This window comes from Cyclopterus lumpus, chromosome 5 (assembly GCF_009769545.1).
Source record: "Cyclopterus lumpus isolate fCycLum1 chromosome 5, fCycLum1.pri, whole genome shotgun sequence".
Lineage (NCBI taxonomy): Eukaryota > Metazoa > Chordata > Actinopteri > Perciformes > Cyclopteridae > Cyclopterus > Cyclopterus lumpus.
The window spans coordinates 12,189,413-12,211,096 of NC_046970.1; the positions used below are offsets into that span (position 1 = coordinate 12,189,413).

The 21,684-nt window shown below is 43.1% G+C and overlaps 2 protein-coding genes across 2 annotated transcripts; both read right to left on the minus strand.

The window, feature by feature from the left end:
- Nucleotides 1-6,087: 6,087 nt before the first annotated feature.
- Nucleotides 6,088-10,781, minus strand: mcrs1 (microspherule protein 1). The gene is given in 19 exon segments (XM_034533583.1): nt 6,088-6,500; nt 6,588-6,670; nt 6,673-6,715; nt 7,237-7,314; nt 7,316-7,348; nt 7,512-7,594; nt 7,706-7,735; nt 7,738-7,767; nt 7,770-7,796; nt 7,930-7,958; nt 8,080-8,155; nt 8,370-8,508; nt 8,726-8,834; nt 8,925-9,034; nt 9,112-9,278; nt 9,380-9,516; nt 9,697-9,723; nt 9,725-9,852; nt 10,595-10,781. Coding segments are annotated over 18 exon segments (1,416 nt in total). The 5' UTR covers nt 10,595-10,781; the 3' UTR covers nt 6,088-6,413.
- A 2,040-nt stretch (nt 10,782-12,821) lies between these two features.
- LOC117731316 (25-hydroxyvitamin D-1 alpha hydroxylase, mitochondrial-like) lies at nt 12,822-17,848 on the minus strand. Its single transcript, XM_034533582.1, is given in 10 exon segments — nt 12,822-13,024; nt 13,589-13,786; nt 13,935-14,016; nt 14,113-14,225; nt 14,227-14,280; nt 14,375-14,538; nt 15,204-15,404; nt 16,210-16,400; nt 16,835-17,025; nt 17,606-17,848. Coding segments are annotated over 10 exon segments (1,521 nt in total). The 5' UTR covers nt 17,819-17,848; the 3' UTR covers nt 12,822-12,910.
- Nucleotides 17,849-21,684: the final 3,836 nt, after the last annotated feature.

A 21,684-nucleotide genomic window follows, 5' to 3' on the forward strand; every position in this document is an offset into this window, starting at 1 on the left:
CTTTCTATTAAGCAGTTGTTTGTCTGATTTAATTTTTGTATAAAATATGCACCTATACATGAGGACCAAGATCTCCATCCATCCATCCATCCATCCATTATCACCCGCTTATCCGGGGTCGGGTCGCGGTGGCAGCAGGTTCAGCAGGCCGACCCAGGCCTCCCTTTCACCCGCAGCACTTTCCAGCTCATTCTGGGGGATCCCGAGGCGTTCCAAGGCCAGCCGGGAGATATAATCCCTCCAGCGTGTCCTCGGTCTTCCCCGGGGTCTCCTACCAGTTGGACGTGCCCGGAAAACCTCTAATGGGAGGCGTCCAGGAGGCATCCTAACTAGATGCCCGAACCACCTCAGCTGACTCCTTTCGACACGAAGGAGCAGCGACTCGACTCCAAGCTCCCCCTGATGTCCGAGCTCCTTACCCTATCTCTAAGGCTGAGCCCGGCCACCCTACGGAGGAAGCTCATTTCGGCCGCTTGTATCCGAGATCTCGTTCTTTCGGTCACGACCCAGAGTTCGTGACCATAGGTGAGGGTTGGAACGTAGACCGACCAGTAAATGGAGAGCTTTGCCTTCCGGCTCAGCTCCCTCTTCACTAAGACGGACCGGTACAGCGCCTGTTTTACTGCTGCAGCCGCACCGATCTGCCTATCGATCTCCCGCTCCACCTTACCCTCACTCGTGAACAAGACCCCGAGATACTTGAACTCCTTCGCTTGGGGTAGGCAGTTTGTCCCCACCTGGAGGGAGCAATCCGCCGGTTTCCGGCAGAGCACCATGGCCTCAGATTTGGAGGTGCTAACTCTCATCCCTGCCGCTTCGCACTCGGCTGCAAAACGCCCCAGTGAATGCTGGAGGTCACGGTCCGAGGAGGCAAACAGGACCACATCATCCGCAAACAGCAGAGAGGCGATCCCGAGACTCCCGAACCGGATCCTCTCCGCCCCCTGGCTGCGCCTAGATATTCTGTCCATGAAGGTCACGAACAGGACCGGTGATAAAGGGCAGCCCTGGCGGAGGCCAACACCCACCGGGAACGTGTCTGACTTACTACCGAGGAGACGAACACAGCTCCTACTGCAGGCGTACAGAGACCGGATGGCCCGTGCCAACGGGTCCGGCACCCCATACTCCCGCAGCACCCCCCACAAAAACCCCCGAGGGACCCGGTCGAAAGCCTTCTCCAGGTCTACAAAGCACATGTAAACTGGTTGGGCAAACTCCCAGGACCCCTCCAGTAATCTTGCGAGGGTAAAGAGCTGGTCCACTGTTCCACGACCGGGACGGAATCCGCACTGTTCGTCCTGAATCTGAGGTTCGACAAGCGGTCGGAGCCTCCTCTCCAGCACCCTGGCATAAGCTTTTCCCGGGAGGCTGAGCAGTGTGATACCACGATAGTTCGAGCACACTCTCTGGTCCCCCTTCTTGAAGATGGGAACCACCACCCCGGTCTGCCAGTCCATGGGCACTGTTCCCGACCCCCATGCGACACTGAAAAGGCGTGTCAACCAAGACAGCCCAACAATGTCCAGCGCTTTCAGCATCTCAGGGCGGATCTCATCCACCCCTGGCGCCTTGCCACCAAGGAGCTTTTTGACTACCTTAGCGACCTCTGCCAGGGATATGGGTGAATCCACCCCAAAGTCTTCCGGCGCTGCCCCCTCTCCGGGGGACATGTTGGCCGGGTTTAGGAGTTCCTCAAAGTGCTCTTTCCACCGCCCGACGATGTCCCCAGTCCGGGTCAGCAGTTCCCCCCCCCTGCTGAGAACAGCCTGGGGTAGACCCTGCTTTCCCTTCCTGAGCCGTCGGATGGTTTGCCAGAACTTCCTTGAGGCCAACCGAAAGTCCTTCTCCATGGCCTCCCCGAACTCCTCCCATGCCCGAGTTTTAGCCTCCGCGACCATCGTCGCTGCAGCCCTTCTGGCCCGCCGGTACCCGTCAGCTGCTTCAGGAGACCCCTGGGCCAGCCAGGCCCGAAAGGCCTCCTTCTTCAGTTTGACGGCTACCCTCACCCCCGGTGTCCACCACCGGGTTCTAGGGTTGCCGCCACGACAGGCACCGATGACCTTCCGGCCACAGCCCCGAGCAGCCGCGTCCACAATAGAGGCTTTGAACAAGGTCCACTCGGATTCCATGTCCCCAGCCTCCCTCGGGATTTGTGAGAAGTTCTTCCGGAGGTGGGAGTTGAAGACCTCCCGGACAGGATCCTCTGCCAGACGTTCCCAGTTCACCCTCACTACACGTTTGGGCTTGCCAGGTCTCTCTAGCCGAGTCCCCCGCCATCTGATCCAACTCACCACCAGGTGGTGATCAGTTGACAGCTCTGCTCCTCTTCACCCGAGTGTCCAAGACATACGGCCGCAGATCAGATGATACGATTACAAAGTCGATCATTGATCTCCGGCCTAAGGTGTTCTGGTACCAGGTACACTTATGAGCCACCTTATGTTCGAACATGGTGTTCGTTATGGACAAACTGTAGCTAGCACAGAAGTCCAACAACAAAACACCATTCGGGTTCAGATCGGGAAAGCCGTTCCTCCCAATCACGCCCCGCCAGGTTTCTCTGTCATTGCCCACGTGAGCGTTGAAGTCTCCCAGGAGAACTATGGAGTCGGCAGGCGGCGCCCTTTCCAGGACCCCTCCCACCGACTCCAAGAAGGCCGGATACTCCGAAATGCTGTTCGGTGCATAAGCACAAACAACAGTCAGAGCCTTACTCCCCGCAACCCGTAGGCGCAGGGAGGCGACCCTCTCGTTCCCCGGGAAAACTCCAACACAGCGGCGCTCAGCCGGGGGCTCGTGAGTATCCCCACTCCCGCCCGGCGCCTCTCACCCTGGGCAACTCCAGAAAAGGACAAAGTCCAACCCTTCTCCAGGAGCTTGGTTCCAGAGCCCATGCTGTGCGTGGAGGTGAGCCCAACTATATCTAGCTGGTACCGCTCCACCTCCTGCACCAGCTCCGGCTCTTTCCCCGCTAGTGAGGTGACGTTCCACGTCCCTAGAGCTAGTCTATGCCGCCAGCGATCGGCCCGCCCAGGTCTCCCGCCTGGCCCGCTGCTCCATGTTGTTCTTTCGGGCTGAGCCCGACCGGGCCCCATGGGCGAAAGCCCGGCCACCAGACGCTCGCCGACGAGCTCCCCTCCTGGGTCTGGCTCCGGGAGGGTGCCCCGGTTTCCCTTGTCCGGGCAAGGTGGCTACAATCCGTGGGCTGCTTATCATCAGGGTTTGTTGAACCGCTCTTAGTCTGGGCTCTCCCCCGAGACCTGTTTGCCTTGGGAGACCCTACCAGGGGCTGACGCCCCGGACAACATAGCTCCCAGGATCACTGAGCCACTCAAACTCCTCCACCACGTTAAGGTGGCGATTCATAGGAGGAGGACCAAGATCTCACGCCACATAAACAGTTTCTTTTCCCATCTGCAGTAAATAAACCCCAGGACACCCACTGACTCTGACACTTACATCTCCAGGAAAGTGTGTCTCTCTTACACACTCTTGCACATCTTTTCCCCTATTAAAATACACTTGTTTAATGTACTCTGTGTTTTCCTCATTAAACGAACCCTGAACGCCACCTGAGTTTACATGCACAGGGGTAGTGCTCTGAATAAAACTCAATGTGGTGCATATGAGGGAATATTTATGTCTATAAAATACAGAAACGAAACAGCAACATCTTGGCTGCGTATGAGCACAACCGTCACACACGGGCTTGCATGACGGACAGACAAATCAAATCAGGACAACAACCTGATGATACCAGACAAACCATTAAATACCCACGGCTGTTACCAAAGGGTGGTGGATTTGTTCTTCTTTATGCCCTCTGAAATGAAAGAAAGTGACAATGATGAAGAATCTGCACTGGTTGTTTCTTATCATCTAAAGAAACATATTTTTTCTCTTTTGGATTTTATCGCAGTAGAACCTCGGTAGGTCTTGCTCTAGGCATCAGCTCCCTTATCAGTCCATATGGAAATCTATATCAATATACCTAATTGTTCCAGTCAACAACAGATAGGCCTTCGCACAGCAGATAGAAACTCGGTAGTCTTGCTATCCCTTAATCAAACAAGGAGGAAGTCTTTATCAGAAACGTTTGTTCCAGTCAACAACAGATAGGCCTTCGCACAGCGATAGAAACACGGTAGTCTTGCTATCCCTTATCAGACAAGGAGGTAGTATTTATCAGAAACGTTTGGTTCCAGTCAACTACAGGTAGGCCTCAAAGAGCCGCTCGATGTGTGTGGGTGTGTGTGTGTGTGTGTGTGTGTAAATAGACAAATTAAGAATTTGTCTATTTAAAACTAATGGTTGATAAACTCTATCTTACACCATTTCTCAAAACTTGAAACAAATACCATAAACCCTTTTGCTTTTTCAGTTAAATGTTACCACTTGTCCCCCTTCTCCTTCCCAAGAGTGAATTATTTCACTTTTGTTTCCTGAAGAGAACAAGTGTTCAAATATTTTGTTAATATTTTTAGTTGCATTTTTTTTCCTGGGAAACTCATGAATTCTTTTGCTCCATTTCTCCATGAATCAGTGGGTTGTGTCACAATGACCGTGTAATGCAGGTAGCTGCTTCTGTTCTTGGGTTGTATGTCTTTCTTTAGAGTAAATATGCTCTCTTCTCTTTCAATGCAACATTGTTCAATGCATTTACTGCCACTAACCTGAAATGCCAAATATCTGAGAAGCAGGTTACAAAAGAAGTGTATGTTTATATTTAAACACTGTTGCGTAAATCGTGGCAGAGGGTCGTCTGTTCTTTTGTTTAAACTTTACTTGTGTGAGCCACATTGGGGAATTCAGTCAAAACATAACCTGTGGCACATATTGAGTTAGGATGGAGTCAACAACAGATTCCCTTGACTGCACCGTCTGTGTTTTGATTACAATATTTCCAACATCCCTGGTACATTTTTTTACAGGTTATCCAGGTCATTTCTTTGGGCGTTTAGATTGTCCAGTGTCCTTAGAGGCCTCTGCAACCTTCATGTCAGAGAAGTTTGTGAAATGGACCAAACATCCTTGTTCTCATTTAAACATTTTACACATAAACCAATTCCATAAACTCAAAGTTAAGAGACAACTCTGTCAGTCATTTCCACATTTATAGACTAGGCCACAGTCAGGCTTTACACACATCTTAAATAAATATTTGTTTTAGAAAAGATTATATGCAGTTGGGTGCAACCTACTAATGTATTATGGCTGTAAATGTCAGAAAGATTTCTTTGTTGTGGAGTTTCCTTTATGTGGAAAGGTAAGTTTTTAATGTGTACCTACTGCCCTGATATTGTGTCCAGGAAGCTATTTCATCCTGATCAAAACAATTACAAAATAATCCCAGCATAATAACTTTTCAGAATATTGTGAGTATTTGCTTCTATTGCTAGTGTAGATATACTTATATACACATACACACATATAAGTAAAGCTTGTGCATACTGGGCTCTTTAGCACTGCCTGTTGGTACAAAGTTCATCACTACTGCAGATCGTAATAGCTAATCTAACAATTCATGCTTGTCCTAAATTATAATGTTACATTTTTATTTAAATAAAGTGTATTATCTTTTGTTGGTTTTTGATCACTTTTAGGCACTTTGTAAACCTGGTTTTAAAAAAAGTGCAATAAAAGGCTTTACTTGCTTAACAATACAATGTTCCCTAAAGTAGTTCTACCACATCCCTTTCATATGCTACGGACACTTCTGAACATTTCTGTGTAATTTTCCATCTGTCTAACACTTGAAAACATATTAGAGAAAATTTGAAAAATATATAATTTTGCATTCCCAGGCTTCTGATCTCCACTCATCTGTGTAGGCTGGTTTGAGAGTCTCAAACTGATTTGATATATAACAGGAACAAAAAACAAATAATAAGCAAAATTATACCTAAAGTCCCTTTCTCAAATCTCCATGTGTGCAGATTATTCACTAGTGCATTTCATCCTTTCTGCTTTAACTACTAGTCTTCAGCAGGAGAGATAACAAATGCAGGATGTGTTGTTGCTCACAATACAGTTTTTTGTTGAGATGAGAAATATAATGTTTCAACAGTAGAATGGAAATAGAACTATGTGTAATCAAGTTTAATATTTTGAAAAAGCTTTACTACAGAATTTAAATACAATATTCTGACAAATTGGCAAAAAAAACTAAAACAAGGCTCTAACATGAGTGTCTACATTACAACATGGAAACTGTCCAAACAACAAGTAACACCTTGCTCCAGGATTTAGCTGTAGTCTGTTTAAAATTCACATTTCAGGTTAACATGGCCGTTGGCTTTATGATTCGCAGTAGCTCTACTGCGCTTCACGAGATAAACTGTTAACCACAAAGAGGAACTGACTGGACCGGTTCGTCCTGTATGTCCACTTCTCTTCTAGATGGCTGACTTTCACTGCGGCGTCATCTTGGCTGCTTCAGCTTTTATAAGTGAGATGAGTTCCAGGTTAATGAGAAACACAAAGCGAAGACCTGCAATCTGAAAAGACAGATATAGTATGTTATAGCCATGTCTCACTCAGTAGCACCTTTCAAATATATTTAATGGTCGACAGCCTCCACACACCTCCACCACTGAGTTGTTGTTGAGTTTCCACTTGTTTCCCGACAAGACCGGTCTGCCATCTATGTAAATAGGTCTTCTGCCTCATTGGCAATGAAGAAGTCTCCGTTATTCTTGAGTTTAATAATTTCCTGTAGACATCAATATGATTTAATGAAAGATAGCACTGTTTAAAAAATACATCAAGATGATTGACTGATAATTGGTAGTTTGGTTTTCAACATGAAAAGAAATACACTGGAAAAAAAAATACAATACAAATCAATTGTTTATTCAAAACTATTACAATACCATGGACCTTTTAAATTCCTTGAGACACCAAGGCCTTAGTTGGGAAAATACTGCATGCGTGTGACTAAATGAAACTACCCCAGATTTGGTTTCTATAACGGTCTGCAGCCAAGCCGGTGTAATATGAAAGAAAGCACAATAAATGTACATTCCACCTCAACCAGAATGCTGTGAAGAATTAACCAAGTTCCTGGAGAGTACGACACTGACGCAGGGATCTTTTGTGGGAAATACAGCAAAAAGTAAAACCTAGACCGTGGTTCCACTGGTTGAAAACGCAAATAAGGTTCAGTGGAGATGAGCTTTATTTTATGTATCTGTAGCATTATCCACGCAATACAAAGTAATATAAAGTTGCAACCGACAGCGTACGACTTTAGTCACCTTGTTTTCTTGATATTTTCCAGGCAGGTCCCTCTAGCGACAGATCTACATCTATTTGGTTTGTCCTTGGTCGCCCTGCCCAACGTAATCTTTGTGAACACAAATTAAAAAATAATTAGGCATCATAGTAAAAATAAATGAAAAATACAAAACATCTACACAGTGAAAATCCCTGTAACTGTTTCCTTTTCACATACATAATACCCACCACATGACTCCTCTGTAAACAAGTGTTTCTGAAAGATTTCTTACCTCTCGCGATCTCATGAGGTAGCGTACCATTCTTCCCCGTAACGCTGCCAGTGTTTTGGTTGTCAAATCAGGCATGCTCATCCCTAGTGACACACACACACACTCTAGTTGCACTAACTGGAATCCTCAAAAAAAAGAAACTAAAAACCTATTAAAGCCATCTGCTTGTGCTTGGTGAATGAAGGTTTACAAACCCGTAATACTGTCCACAAGGACCTGCCACGAGGCAACTCCTGCTCCAATTGTCTGATCTCTTTTTTTGGTGACGATCAGAAATCATCAGCTCTGAATGTAAAGACGAAGATAAATCAAATGTAAGGAAGTTATGAAAAAAAATACATACGATTATTAAAGATATGATTTATGCAGTTCAAGATTAATTGTATTCAACTTTTTTCTTTATAATCTAATTTCTTACCATGTTCTAACACCTCATCTCTACTTTCCCTGTAAAAAAACAAACAGAACAATTAATTAGTGATTCAAATTTGTGGACATATAATACTTAAGTCAGAATATGATGAAATACGTTATCAGCAACAAAAACATAAGATTAAAACTGCCTTACTTTAACTTTACATCATCAACCATCTGCTCAGCATCAGAGAAGTTGAGGACTTGGTCACCTTTCGGGAGAGGCTGGACTGCAACACACAATCAAAGCCAACAAGACAATTACAAACAGAATTTAAACTCACGCATTTATTAGGAAAATAGCCCTAGGGGGTTTTAGACTATGAATTACATTCATATGGATTAAGAATTAAATTCTTAGTGTGCAAAAAGGGACTTTCTTGCCAAAGTAAAACAAAATAATGTACTCAATGCTTTGTATAATGTGTGGGCACCTCAACATACCGCTCTGATCATCCAGTAGGTAGTACTGCTTCAGCAACTGCCAGTGTACCAGCAGGCTCTTGGGGGTGCGAGATGGGTGAAAGACACCGGGGTGTTTGTTTAAAAGCTCCTGGAACCCATCCAGTTTGGGCTGACTAGTCTGTTCAATGACAAATGTAATACAATATAGTTTCTGAATGCAGTAGTCAAATGTGAACATTCAAACACTGTTATATGAAATGAGCTGGATACACAAAAGCTTTTCAAAATACAATTAATTATTAACCATTAGACATTAAGCTGATTAGATTTGCTTGATATTGTATGTTTATTTTACTACAACAGTGAAATGCTCCAAAAGTACAAGTTTCACTTACTGAACCAATCTTAGCTAGCAGTCCCTCCTCAGCCTGACTAAAGAGAGCTTTGCTTTGGATTGCTGCAATAGCCTCTGGGTGAAGCTGACGCATGGCCTGCCATGCCAGCCTAAAGAGAGGGACAGAGAACTACATTTGGTACCCAATATAAAAACTTCGGAGGCGGGGTAAAGCTGCGGCCGGGTAAGTCTCTACTCACTTCGAGATGACAGGATCGTAGAGGAGAGCGTACCACCTCTCTTTAATTTCCCGCAATGTGAAACGACAGCTGAACTTGACCCCCAAATGAACAGAGGTCAGGTCTGTGGTCTACAGACAAATACAGACACATTAGATCATAAACTAACAAACTACTCACATTAATTAGTAATTTGTATACTACTTACCTGCAATACTGCATTTATAAGTAGAAGGTCATCAGTGGGTTTCCATCTTCCCAAGTCTTTAGTAATATGTAGAGGTTGCTTGCTTTTCTTTACTCTTTTAGTGATGGTTGCAGGGTTAACTACCATTGTGAGAGGCAGTGTAAGAGCCATTCCTGATTTTGTCACCTGACAATAGGCACAACAAATATCCATCAAACCTTTTTTACTTAATCTTCTTTGCCATGGAGCTCCTTCAAGAATGTGTGGGCTCTAAGATCTTATGTACCTTTTTTTTTCTCACTAGATGAAGGTTCACTCCCTGAACAGCGGACAGGCTCTATGACAGGAGGGCCTTTGACTCTACTGGATGACTTCACGAGACTGCTCTCTACCAATTCATCATCGAACTTCTTCCTCTTTATTGATCTAAGGACATAATTGTGTAAAAAAGTAAACCACAATCATCCGTTGAACATCTGCGCCACAGAAAAACTACGCAATGTAATTGTAGCAGCATTAAAACAACAAAACAATGCAACAAAATACATTGATTATATACTAATATATAACTGGAATAATTCCAATATACAACAGTATAACTCTAACCTGGATGAACTTCTGCGTTTGGGAAACACTAATGCCAAACGCTTGTGTTGCTGTCCTTTTTACATCTTTTACCCCAAGTGACTCTTCGTCCTCCGACCGACTCTGAGCACCAGCACCTGCCATTGCTGCACCAACTACTGGGTCCCCAGCTTGCATCTGTTCAGTCACAACATGAAACGCGTCAGGACATCATACAGACATTTCTCAGGACAGAGTAGCAGGCTGTAAATCTTGGGTTAATTCTGAGGTGAGCAATTGGTCTGTGAAATACAGGAGGAAATCATCTCAATTTGACATGCAGTTTTTATTAGGCTCTAATGGTTACTTGGTAAATAAATGTGGAACGCATGCGTTCACCCGTTTGTAACAATCAAGTTATTCCTAGATAACAAAACGTCTTAACAACATTGAATGACAGCATGATAATCTTTACGTTGGCTCAATTGGAAACATCATTTAAAAGTTATACCCAAACAGATACTCATAAAAAGAAACTAATGTATCCACAATGTTACTTTCCCACTCTGAGTGAGACCCATCATCAAGTATCTGTGTTTTTGTTGATAGGAGTGAGAAAGGACTCGCTAACCCAACTCAGCTAACTTAGCTGCCTTTGTTACATGTACTGTTAGCCGTGGTACTTCTGCTTCTGCCTTCAATGTAGATAATCTAATATGAAATTAAAACCTGCGACGGGTGCTTCGTGGTCTGGGCAGCTTGCCCAGACCACGAAGCACCACGTTTTGTTTGGTTAACCAAACCAGTTTAATTCGCATAACGGTCACTGATATTGGCTAGCTAGCGTTATCTTAGCTAACACAACCTCCTTGCGACAGCTAGCGTAAATTAATTAACGAGTTTACACAACTGACGTTAGCTACGCTGTTTTGTGACTTACCTTTCCTCGTTATTGTCCTTTGTTGTGGTATCTACTCAGTTACCTGAAGTCTGTATAATCTGTTTATGCCTTTTATAAGCACCTCGGTAGATAGCTACATGGCTAACTGGCTACATGAATTTAACGGATGCTTGTTAGCATTAGCGTTAACTGCTCTGCTCGTCTGTTTTCTTCCTGCTGTTGATCGCGTTTGGCAGCTTTACAGCGTATTAGCGCCCCCATCTGGACTGGAGTTATATTGATCAACTTTATTGTAATAATACATTATATACATATAATGTACATTATTGATTAAACACATTCTTGCATTGTGTAAATACACTTTTATGTACAGCCCAGTGCAATGTAGTCTCTGCGGGTAACCCAGTAGGAGAAGTAGGCAGTGCCAGTTCGCGAACTGGCACCTCTCTAGCTATCAATCTGCACACCATACTTTGTCAGTTGGCTAGTTGTATGGTATATATGATGCTCCTGCAGGTTTATCCAGTAAAGAGTAACACAATCAGCATTTCTCTCAACTCTAGTGGTGTTACTCCAACACAGATTTGAATATGGAGAGATGGGTATCTCTCCATACTCCAATCCAGTTAAGTTTTTAGCTTCAGTCTTCTAATACGCACGCACGCACGCACGCACGCACGCACGCACGCACGCACGCACGCACGCACGCACGCACCACTTAAATGTTTTGGAGGTGGACCTTTAGTTTTGGATTAAACATCATAGTTTGGCTCTCCAACATTACATTACATTTAGCTGACGCTTTTATCCAAAGCGACTTACAATCATGTTACATTCATATACCGTAGACACAGCTACAGGGAACAATTTAGGTGTCTTGCTCAAGGACACATCGGCTAGGGCAGGGATTGAACCGCCGATCCCATGATTGTAAGACAGACCTGCTAACCACTGACCCACATGGAGTGATTTGGTCCAAATTATGGACCTGCGGCTTCTGCAGACGAGCTCCCACTACACACTCCACATGGTCATATCACATAAGAACTTTGACACCCCGTGTTGTATTTCTTAGAAATGACTGCATACGTGCCTGGTTTCACTGGCATCAAACTAAGAACACTAAGAACATCTCATCGGTTGGACCTAGTCTGTTGCAGCTGATGGCGTTAGAGCTTGAAGCAAATGCTGAATCATCACAGAGGGGATTATTCTTTGTGGGCATCACATTAACACATAATAATTTAATATTATTGATGTAAACTGGATTCTTATTGGTTTGGCCAAATAAAATCAACAAATAAGCAACAGTCAAACTTAAAACCATTTAATGACATCTAAAGTAATAGTTTGAACATGTTAACTTAAAATAAATACAGAGTTCAGATACTGAAAGCTTATTACATTTACAAAGTGGTGGTACATCACTCATAGTAAGTTCAAAAAAATAAAGACATATAAAGTTGAATTGTGGCACATATTTACATTTTAAAAACACTACAGACAAAACCAGGGTGCAGAGGGGCCAGATTTTGAACAATGGCATTCCTACACAGGAATAATAAACAGCTGCCGTTTTTACAATAAAGCAATCCGTCACTAAAAGTTCTCCATAAGCAACTTATAAAATATAATTTGATCAATATTTTGAACATCCTGTCTATGCAAAACTCTCACAGAAGCTCAGTAACAGCTGAAGAAACATTTCATGTGCCAATCTTGGACGCCTAATACTCAAATCATGGACAGCGTGATTTGAGTGTGTATATCAGACTCATATACAGAAACACTAATAAAATGAAATATTCACACGTCCAGGAACACAGGAAATGCTGAATATAGTTAAGAGTGTAGACGATTACAGGTCATAATCCAATTTAGGAAGGGGTTACTTGAAAATTAAAAAAATAGCTTTAAATTCAAACTTGTTGCAAATTCTCTGACATACAACACGGTCTGACACTAACAGCATGAAGTCTGAAGATTGTCTATTGCAACGTACTGAAGGAGTTGACTGGCTTGCTCTCGGCCTCTGTGCAAAAAGTTCTTCATGGGGATTTTACTTGAAAAAACTCACAGTATTACATTTGGAGTTCCACCGCTCCCAGAGTAAAGCCTCAGTCATGAGCTGTTACTGTTCATCCCTCATTCAGTTGTCCTTCTCCACACGTCAGCCTCCACACACGAGGTTACAGGTACGGAGGGCTTTGGCCTTTGTCGTTTCAAAGGTTGAAGGTCCGCTCTAACTGCGTGCAACAGGCTCTCAGCTCCTGTGATAACTCTGTCTGCTTGCGCTCTCGACTGCGAAGAGACTCACGTCCTCGTACATGTAATAGATTAGCACAGGAGAGTCGGTCATCGTTCAATAAACTGGAGGCTAATGACATTTTCAGGAACCAGAAGCGTCCGTGTCATGGGCTTCACAGAAATCCCTTCTGGGTCCGGCTTCACATCGAACTCTATGAGAATCTAGAGTGAACAGAGAAAACAGATTTACTCAAAGGTGACTGAATAAAAAAAAACGAAAACAGGTGCTCCTCATGTGCTAAGTGTGGGTTAGTGACTCCTAACTGAAATCCCTTGATTAAGTAATCAAATTAATTAACTAGGAACTGTATTAACACAACGGCTTAAATCCCCTTCTTGAAATGTCATTATTCTAAGAAAAAAAGCAAAGGATTTGTCGGAAACAAGTTTCTGACAAACTGCATTTAATCGGACACAATCTAGAGCACTTGTTAAATAATTTAAATAATATGTCTACATGCAGCATGTAACATAATGTGTCGGAGTGTCTTGAGACAAATGTGTTTTACATGTTACATAAAACATTTTTTTAATGACTGACGAGAGGTTTACGCTGTTTTGATTTTCAACATATAATCAAACATTTAATTACTGCTGAATAAATGCACTTTTCTGTTTTCATGACAGTAATCAGCAAGACAAGAAAAGAAAAGAAAAAAGAGTCTTCCTGGTCCTGTCAAAAACTACCTATCTATATCAAAGTATTCTCAAGTCCAGCCAACGCACCCTGGAAAGAGCGAGGTAGAGTTCCAGCTCAGCAATACGACGACCTATGCAGCTGCGTTTTCCCACTCCAAATGGTACAGAGGCATACGGGTGGTGAGCCTGGTCCTTGTTCAACCATCGATGGGGCTGGAATTCATCTGGGTTTGAAAACACTGCTGGATCCCGCGATGTTGCAAAGTGGCAGAGGGTAATCAGAGTCTGGATGGAAAGATTTTACAGTCAGATATGTGTAATATTCACATGTAACCCAGTGTGACGGACTCCTTGCAGTGTGACCACATAACATGAGACAGATTTGAATCCATCGCAGATTACAAATGATTTCAAAGTCCCTCAACACACCCACATTTTTAGGGATGAGGTAGCCTCCAACCTGGATGTCTCTTTCTGTAATGACTCTTGCATTGGCAGGAATAACGGGGTACAACCTGAAAAACAAAAGTTCAATAATGTGAGCAACATACAACTTGCAGATTGAAAACTACATGTTTTCAGGAAACTAATCAGAATCTTTTGACTTATACCTCAGCACTTCTTTGACTGTTGCTTTCAGGAGAGGCATGCAGGCTACATCCTTTGCCTCCGGTATGCTTCGACCCTCCAGCACGCTCAACACCTCATCCCGGAGCGATGCCTGCCACCTCGGGGTGACGGGACAGCTCGTACAATGACCAGGACATGGTGCTGGAGATCTAAAAAGACAGGTAAGGTGCACGAGAGGTTGATAAATCAGGTAGAACTGACGTCACATTCCAGTGAAGAAGGGGCCAGAGTGATGTTTCTTACTGTGTCGACTCCTGCAAGAAGCAGCTCTGTGATGTTGCTGTAGACAGTCTTCATGGGTAGACCGGTCCGCGATAGGAAGTAGGTGAGGTAACGGCCCTCCACCTCCTCTCCACGGGCAACCTTCTCTGCTTCGGCCGTCAGACGCTGGTCAATGTGACCTTTCGCTAGAAGCAAAGAGATTAGAGTTCATTATGACAGTATGTAATGCAGAAGGTGAGACACAACAGTAAGACCTGCGCTTTCTCATGTGATCTTTAGTAAAGTGATATCAAGTTATCCTCCTTAATAAGTACCAACAAACCTGCATTAAACACACCTAGACAATTAGGTTTAATTTAACCACAGGCAGATGATTCTGTAGTGCGTGAGGGTTAAGGACTTTAATCTCCAGATTCAGAATCCAGTTTGCACCAGAGTGATTATTTTAAACATGTTCCGATTCAGATTCTGGATGATTCTTAACATACTGTAATAGTGTGTGGGATGATGACTCAGTGCTGAGTGGAAACCAGCAACAGCCAATAAGAAATGAGAAGGGGCTGAGGGAAAATAACCATAAAGTGTGGAGTAAGTTTTGGTTTAATGTGTTAAGCTTCCACAGGGTCTGCTGATTGTTACCTGCTCATACTTATTCTTATTGTATTTGATTTTCTGTTTATTCTTATAATTCTTTTTTCAATATATCTTTTTTAATGTATGTCTTTTGTAAAATAGTGTCATACATACATACAGTCATCACTATTGGAGTTAATATTTCCTAGTGGGCGTACATTTTGCTCCCGTTTCTCCCGCTGACACTGAACTTGAATGATTAGGAGAATTGACCTACCAAATTCAAACATGTAGTCCCAGCACTGACAGAAGATGTTCCAGGGTTTTGGAAACAGCTGGTGCAACCACTTTGGCATGGCCATGGTGAGAAGCGTCATTACAAACATGGTGTTGATGGACTGGATGAAACGCTCTGTCTCTTCTGGGACAACTTCATCCAGGCTACCGATTCTGGATTCAAACAACACTGAGGAAATGCCTGTCAAAGAACAAAAAAAGGTGTAAATGCAGAAGTGAGACAAAACGGCACAAGGGCTGACAGAAATGTACCGTAATCTCAGGATGCAACGGGAGATGAAACAATATCTTAAGCTTTTCTGAAAGTAACCTTTTATTTTTCAACAACAGTGTTGGCCCAGGCTCCAATCAACACTGCACAGAGGATGGCCCTGATTAGGAAATATTCTAGACTAACAATCATTTTGACAATGACAGAGGAAATATTTGAGAGCTGTGCATGTGACCACAGTCACTGGACTGAAACAGTGTTTAGGAAAATTACTGAATGAATGAATGTAGCTCCTTGATCTTAAATGAATAACTGTTGAGGAGCCTTGAGGCCAGGAATGAGGAATACATGTGGCTTATTTTTATAGAATAAGATGCTGTGTTAAAGGTTAAACTACTCAAAAGTAGCCTGTGTAGTAAAGTCAATTAGCTCAGCTTATATATAACACAACACTCTGAAATAGGCAATTCAGCTTCTCCTGATAATATTTTGGAATGCAGGACTCTTACTTATAATATTTGTAATTTGGTATTTGCAGAATTGACTTGTTTAAAGAATCTGAATACTTGTTTTCATCACTGGAAAGGTGAGCTAAAGGGTGGACATGTTGAAACTACACGCTCTGGCAGGCATCTACATTTAAACAAATGTCAGGCTTATCACAAAATACTGCTTCCTTCATGTATATGTCCCTAATTACCAATATGTACACGGTATGGTACACCCTGTAGTGATGCATGATGTTGCCACGCCTTAGAACACATAAAAACCTTACCCTCAAGGCCAAAGCGATAGAACTCGCTGCCGATGTCAGAGACGAGGCCCTGAGAGCGTCTGCGAAGGTGAAGTTTTGCAATGAGATCACTGACCACTCCGTTGAGGGTTTTATCGTAAGCTTCAACTGCTTTAGGTCGCAGCATATGCTTCCCCAGGAGACTCCTCACCGACTGCCACTCCTCCCCCTCACTAGGAACACACAGTAAAAATGAACAAAGGCTCATCTAGCATGTGCATAGACAATTCAGCTGTACTAAATCAGGGTTTCAAGAGTAGTTAACTGCTGAATTACAAAGGGTTTGTCCACATTATTTCCTTCAAAATCAGAAAAAAACATAGATTTGTAAAATAGTAGGAGGGTAAATGATTGAAAGTCTTGTAAGTTCTGTTTTACTTGTCACCACATTATAGGGGGAGTTCCCTTGATCACTGTGACTTACTATCAATAAAATGGGAACAGCTGTCTTATCTTTATTTATTTGTCTTTGTCTTCAGTTCTTAGTTACTTTATTACATCATTCAGTATTATCATATGTTTTACTATCGTTCAAGTTTACATTTAGCCGGACCCTATCTTGTGATTTAGGGTTTTCCAACAAGAGAGAAGAGGAAGTGATACTCACGATGTCAGGAGTCCATAGTTGTGTCCTCTGAGCTTCCTGTAGTCCTTCCAGGAGGAAAGGTCAGAGCGCATGGGGTGCTGGCCCTCCTGCCTCAGAACCTGCTCAATAAGAGCCGGATCAGCCACATGAACTGTCAGGATGGGGCCGAAGCTCGCCTTCCACATGGGCCCATACCGCTGCACTCCCTCCAGCTGGGACATGAGAGAGAAGAGCGACCTTGTGAAAACCCCGCTTGCTACGAGGCTTTGGACGCACTGTCCTCTAGTTTGAAACCCAGTGAAGAACGGAAGATGCATGCAGGGTTTCCTAAACCAATAATGATTAGATCATTTTCTCTGAACTTACATAACTTGGTTGGCATGGTTTGATCAGTCAAATATTCTTCTCTACTTGGGAGACATGATGATAACTGATGGCTAAATTAACTTAAAACATTTGAACAGACCATAACGTTTTAAAAGGGATCTCTTTAGATTTAGATTAAAGCCCCCCTCCACTCAACAATATGTTTTACTTTATTTTGAGCTTGATCAGAATTGTGTATGTGCAGAGTTTGATGCTGAAAGGCTAATTTCACATATATCTGTGCAAGGAGGAACGTTTATTCGTGCTCAACTCAAATATTAAGTATTTTTCCAACGACATGCACTCATTCAGTATTTTTATTTGTGTAATCATTTAGCCCTATGTTGCAGCCTATACTAAAAGTATTCATATTACAGGCAATTATTGTAACTATTAATGTGTCCCTATTGAACAATATAATTGTACCTGCAGCTCGTGCAGCCGTGACAGTCCCCGTCTAGCGAACAAGTCCCAGGCGAAGCTGGCGACCGACGGTCCAGGCATGTCGTCCAGGGTCCTCAGTGCCTGCGGCTTGACGGGCGCGCGCTCAGCCCACCTCTCCATCCACTTCACCAGGGGGAAGGCGCTCCGGCCGGATACTCTGAGAGCTTGTTGCAGCATCCTTCTCACAGTGGTCATGAAGCGGTGGCCGGACGCGGCTTTCTTGGATGTCGGTGCTCATTTTGTTTCCCCCGGTTGGAGGCAGTATTTATAACGCGCGACCTGCTCCTCGAACCCGCGGATATAAAGCTGGATTTTTTTGGGGGTATCTGGGCCAATCATTGGTGTTTATGCGGCGCAGGTCCCGCCCCCGCCTGGATGAGACTTTGTAGACATGGGCTGACAGAAAGGTGTGTCCAATCAGAGGGCTGAGCTCAGACCATCCCAGAGACGGCACACGTGGAGGTCCTGGATAAATAATACACGACTTCTCTGTAAAATCGCGGCTGAGGCTTATCTCAGCCCCCACCTTCCTGCAGCACTTTGCTCTCTGATAGTCCAGCTGACAGACATGTTTCAAGGGATCACGCACATGAGGAAATTAGGTATTGTGTGCTTAGTGCAGCACTTAACCCTCACCTCAAGGACAATGTTGTTAGGCTATGGATCCCATTGCTTTAGGCAGGCCAAATCCTTAAACTGAAACAGATGAATCAATAAACCCCCCATCTCTCCAATCAAAATGCCCTCACAAAGACTTTGGGGACATTATTTCAAGCTTAACCAGCTATGACTAATTATTTTTGCAGACTTGGGGGGGTGGGAGGGTGGGGGGGGGGGGGGGGGGGGCGGGGGGGGGGGGGGGGGGGGGGGGGGGGGTTCGGGTTCTAGCAAGAGAGAAATCCTGACCGGATTTTCATTGGAACTGGAATTTGTCCAAAGCTCCATGTGTGTGGACGGTGAAGTAACGAGGCCTACTCAGAATCTGTTGTGACATTTGGCCCTGGTATTTCGTTTGTTCTATCTAGAAATCTAGGATCACTCAGTTTCACAGAACACTAAGGCTTGATTGGCAAGCTCAGCGGGATGCATGAGTCAGATTTCAGATTTTTTTTTAATGTATTGAGGCATAAATATGGCTTTTAAATAAACTGGGTAGTTAAAATGAAATATATATTTCTTACCCATCAAGGTGTCATGTATTATGCCTCTTAGATATTACATGAATATTCAGAAATAAATCCACATCAACTGTAAAAATGAGACTCAGTATTATGATATAAAATATCAGCATAATCCAAAATACGTTCCGACAATTGGGTGACACATTTTTTGTAATATTGCAATCACTTGATTGCAGGTTGAAGAAGAATGAAATCAGGCTTGGCACCTGAAAATGAGCCTAGCAGCTTTCTAAGGTTGTTAAAAAAATAAATAATTAAATCTCTATTTATAATGAAGTGCAGTATCCAGCAGGTTTATAACAGGCATGTAAAGTTCTGACTTAGGCATAGAATTTTGTTAAGTGAGACAGTGAAAAATGAAAAGTGAAAAAATTGCACACAGCAACGTCACATCTCTAGTCAGCATAATGCTGAGTGATGTGATAGATGACATTTAGAATTGTAGCGGCTAGTTGGTGTTAAGGGATCCAGTGCAGAACACTTTGGGTCTGTGTTTTGGAGACACTGTCTTTCATGTGCTGGCATTCTACGTATAGTGTGCATGATTCATTTGGCGGCTGCGGAGGATTCAATCTCTTGAGTATGACCTACTGCTTGATTGGATGTAATGAAATGTAATAGATCTGGCGAAAAGTAAAAACAAATTAACACATTTTGGTCTGATATATGGACAAATTAAGAATTCAATGAAGCGCCATTAGGCTTGTTTCGAAGAGATTTACAAAGACCTCTTGATGTGGAGTTATCCACAATGGTCATGATTTATTAGGAGTCGTCTGCATGAGTTCTTATGGACCTTAACATGTATCGCGCTTTTCTAGTCTTCCGACCACTCAAATGCTTTAACACTACTTGGCAGTGCCATCTGGTCATCAGGAATAACTAACATTCACACACGGGGGCAGTTTGGGGTTAAGGGTTCCACACTTGACACACTGACACATCAACATGGACTAGCGGGGATTGTACTGACGATTCTCTGATTGAAGGACGACCCTGCTCACCACTGAGCCACAGTCCCCCACTTCACATACCCCCTGGAAAAAATAAGCAACTTCAAGCATGTACTGTATCTAAAGACACAGATGTCAAGCATGTGCTTTAAATGATAAATGACTATATGACAAAAGCATGAATAAATAAATAGCAAAAGTAAGATGGTGAGATAAAAAAGTCAGATTATGTTGCAAAATGATGAAGATGTTCGGTCAAGTGGACAAACATAAAACATTTATGAAAACACTTGACAACAGCTATAGCCGTATTGGATCAGAAGACCTTTTTTTCAGAACACACAAAACAAAATGTGATGCTGAGTTATGAAGATGAAAGTGCAACATGGACCAATGGTCTGTCAGAAAACATAAACAAAAACATTTCTGAGTTGAAGATGCATAGTTATCTTCAAGCATGAAGATAAAAAAAGGACCTCTGAAATTTACATAAACAACTCTTAGACAAGGTCCCCAGTGTCTTGATGAGTCTCGGTCTTACGCAACACACTGCAATCAAATCAAACCAAAGAGTTGCTGATAAGACATTTTGATTTCTTTAGTTGTAGTCATAAAAATGCATTTCTCTCATTTTGTTCTACATGTTTTCTTTCTGATAAATATGTGCATATCTTCACATTTTGCTCTGGCAATATGGCTCAGATGCTCATCTTCAGTTTCTTGCTCAGCAGGCTGGTAATTTATGACCACAAAAGAAGCTGACAATTTAAACCCTCTCCAAAAACCATTTTTTTTATGAATCTGGCCGTGGCTAAGTAACAGGGGATTAATATTGATTATTAAAAACATAACAAGAAATCTTGTGAAAGAATGGTTTCTTTGTGCTGTGGTGTGGTGTGAACTGATGTGGCCCAGTTGTAGATCATGCTATGGAGCGCAGCGGGATAGCCTGAGAGGTATTTCCAATTACTGTATTGGCCCAGTGCCCAAAGGGAGGCTGCTCCAAGATTAGTGTGTCAAAGTTCATGGCTGCAGTCTGCCTGTCTGGGTGGTATCAGAAAAGTATCTATGCACACACACACAAGCGCACACACAGACACGCACGCACACACCCATACACACGCACAAAACACACACACATACATACACACACTTATGCATACGTACGCACACACATACACACACACACGCACACACATACCCGTGTGTATATCTAGAGGTTCAGATGAAGTTCTCCCTCACTCAGAAGGCTGGGGAGGATGGTGTATTTACGTGCTTTCTACTGTAAATGTGTTTTGAATGTCCATGTTTGTTATATGGCACCGCATAAGCATGAAATCACTTGTTCCCAATCTGATTTGTTTGATGCATAACACCATAGTCCAATCAGGTAAGTTCCCCTGCACCAATCATTATGTTAAAAAATACCTTTGTAAATGGGTTACAAACGGAATGTTTATTTATACATTAATGTTGTTGGTCAAATCATTTTTGGGGGTTGCTCCTCATTGTGTTAGAAAAATGTTCACTGTTCAGAATATAATATTCAGGATGTGTTTATGATGTTTTGACGTGTTCAGTCACAAAGAGGTTTCTGTATGGCAGTAAGCTGAGGTGCACAGAGTAACTAACAACATTTGCCAAATGCCTGCCAACAGCGGCTAGTGAGCACACAGGATATTAGGATGTGGTCATGAAGAATAAAAAAAAGAGCAATGAAATGACTGAATAATGATTTTTATCACCATACATGCGGTACTTGTGCAGTTTTCTAAACACGTTCATGTCATGAATATAAAATAGGTGTTTAAGGAGTTGTAAGGGACATCTGTTAGACTGAGAGCACATCTGGACACAAGATGTGAAGACGAGAACAACTGACTGTGTATAATGAATGCCCACCACAGTGACAGCATATACATGATAG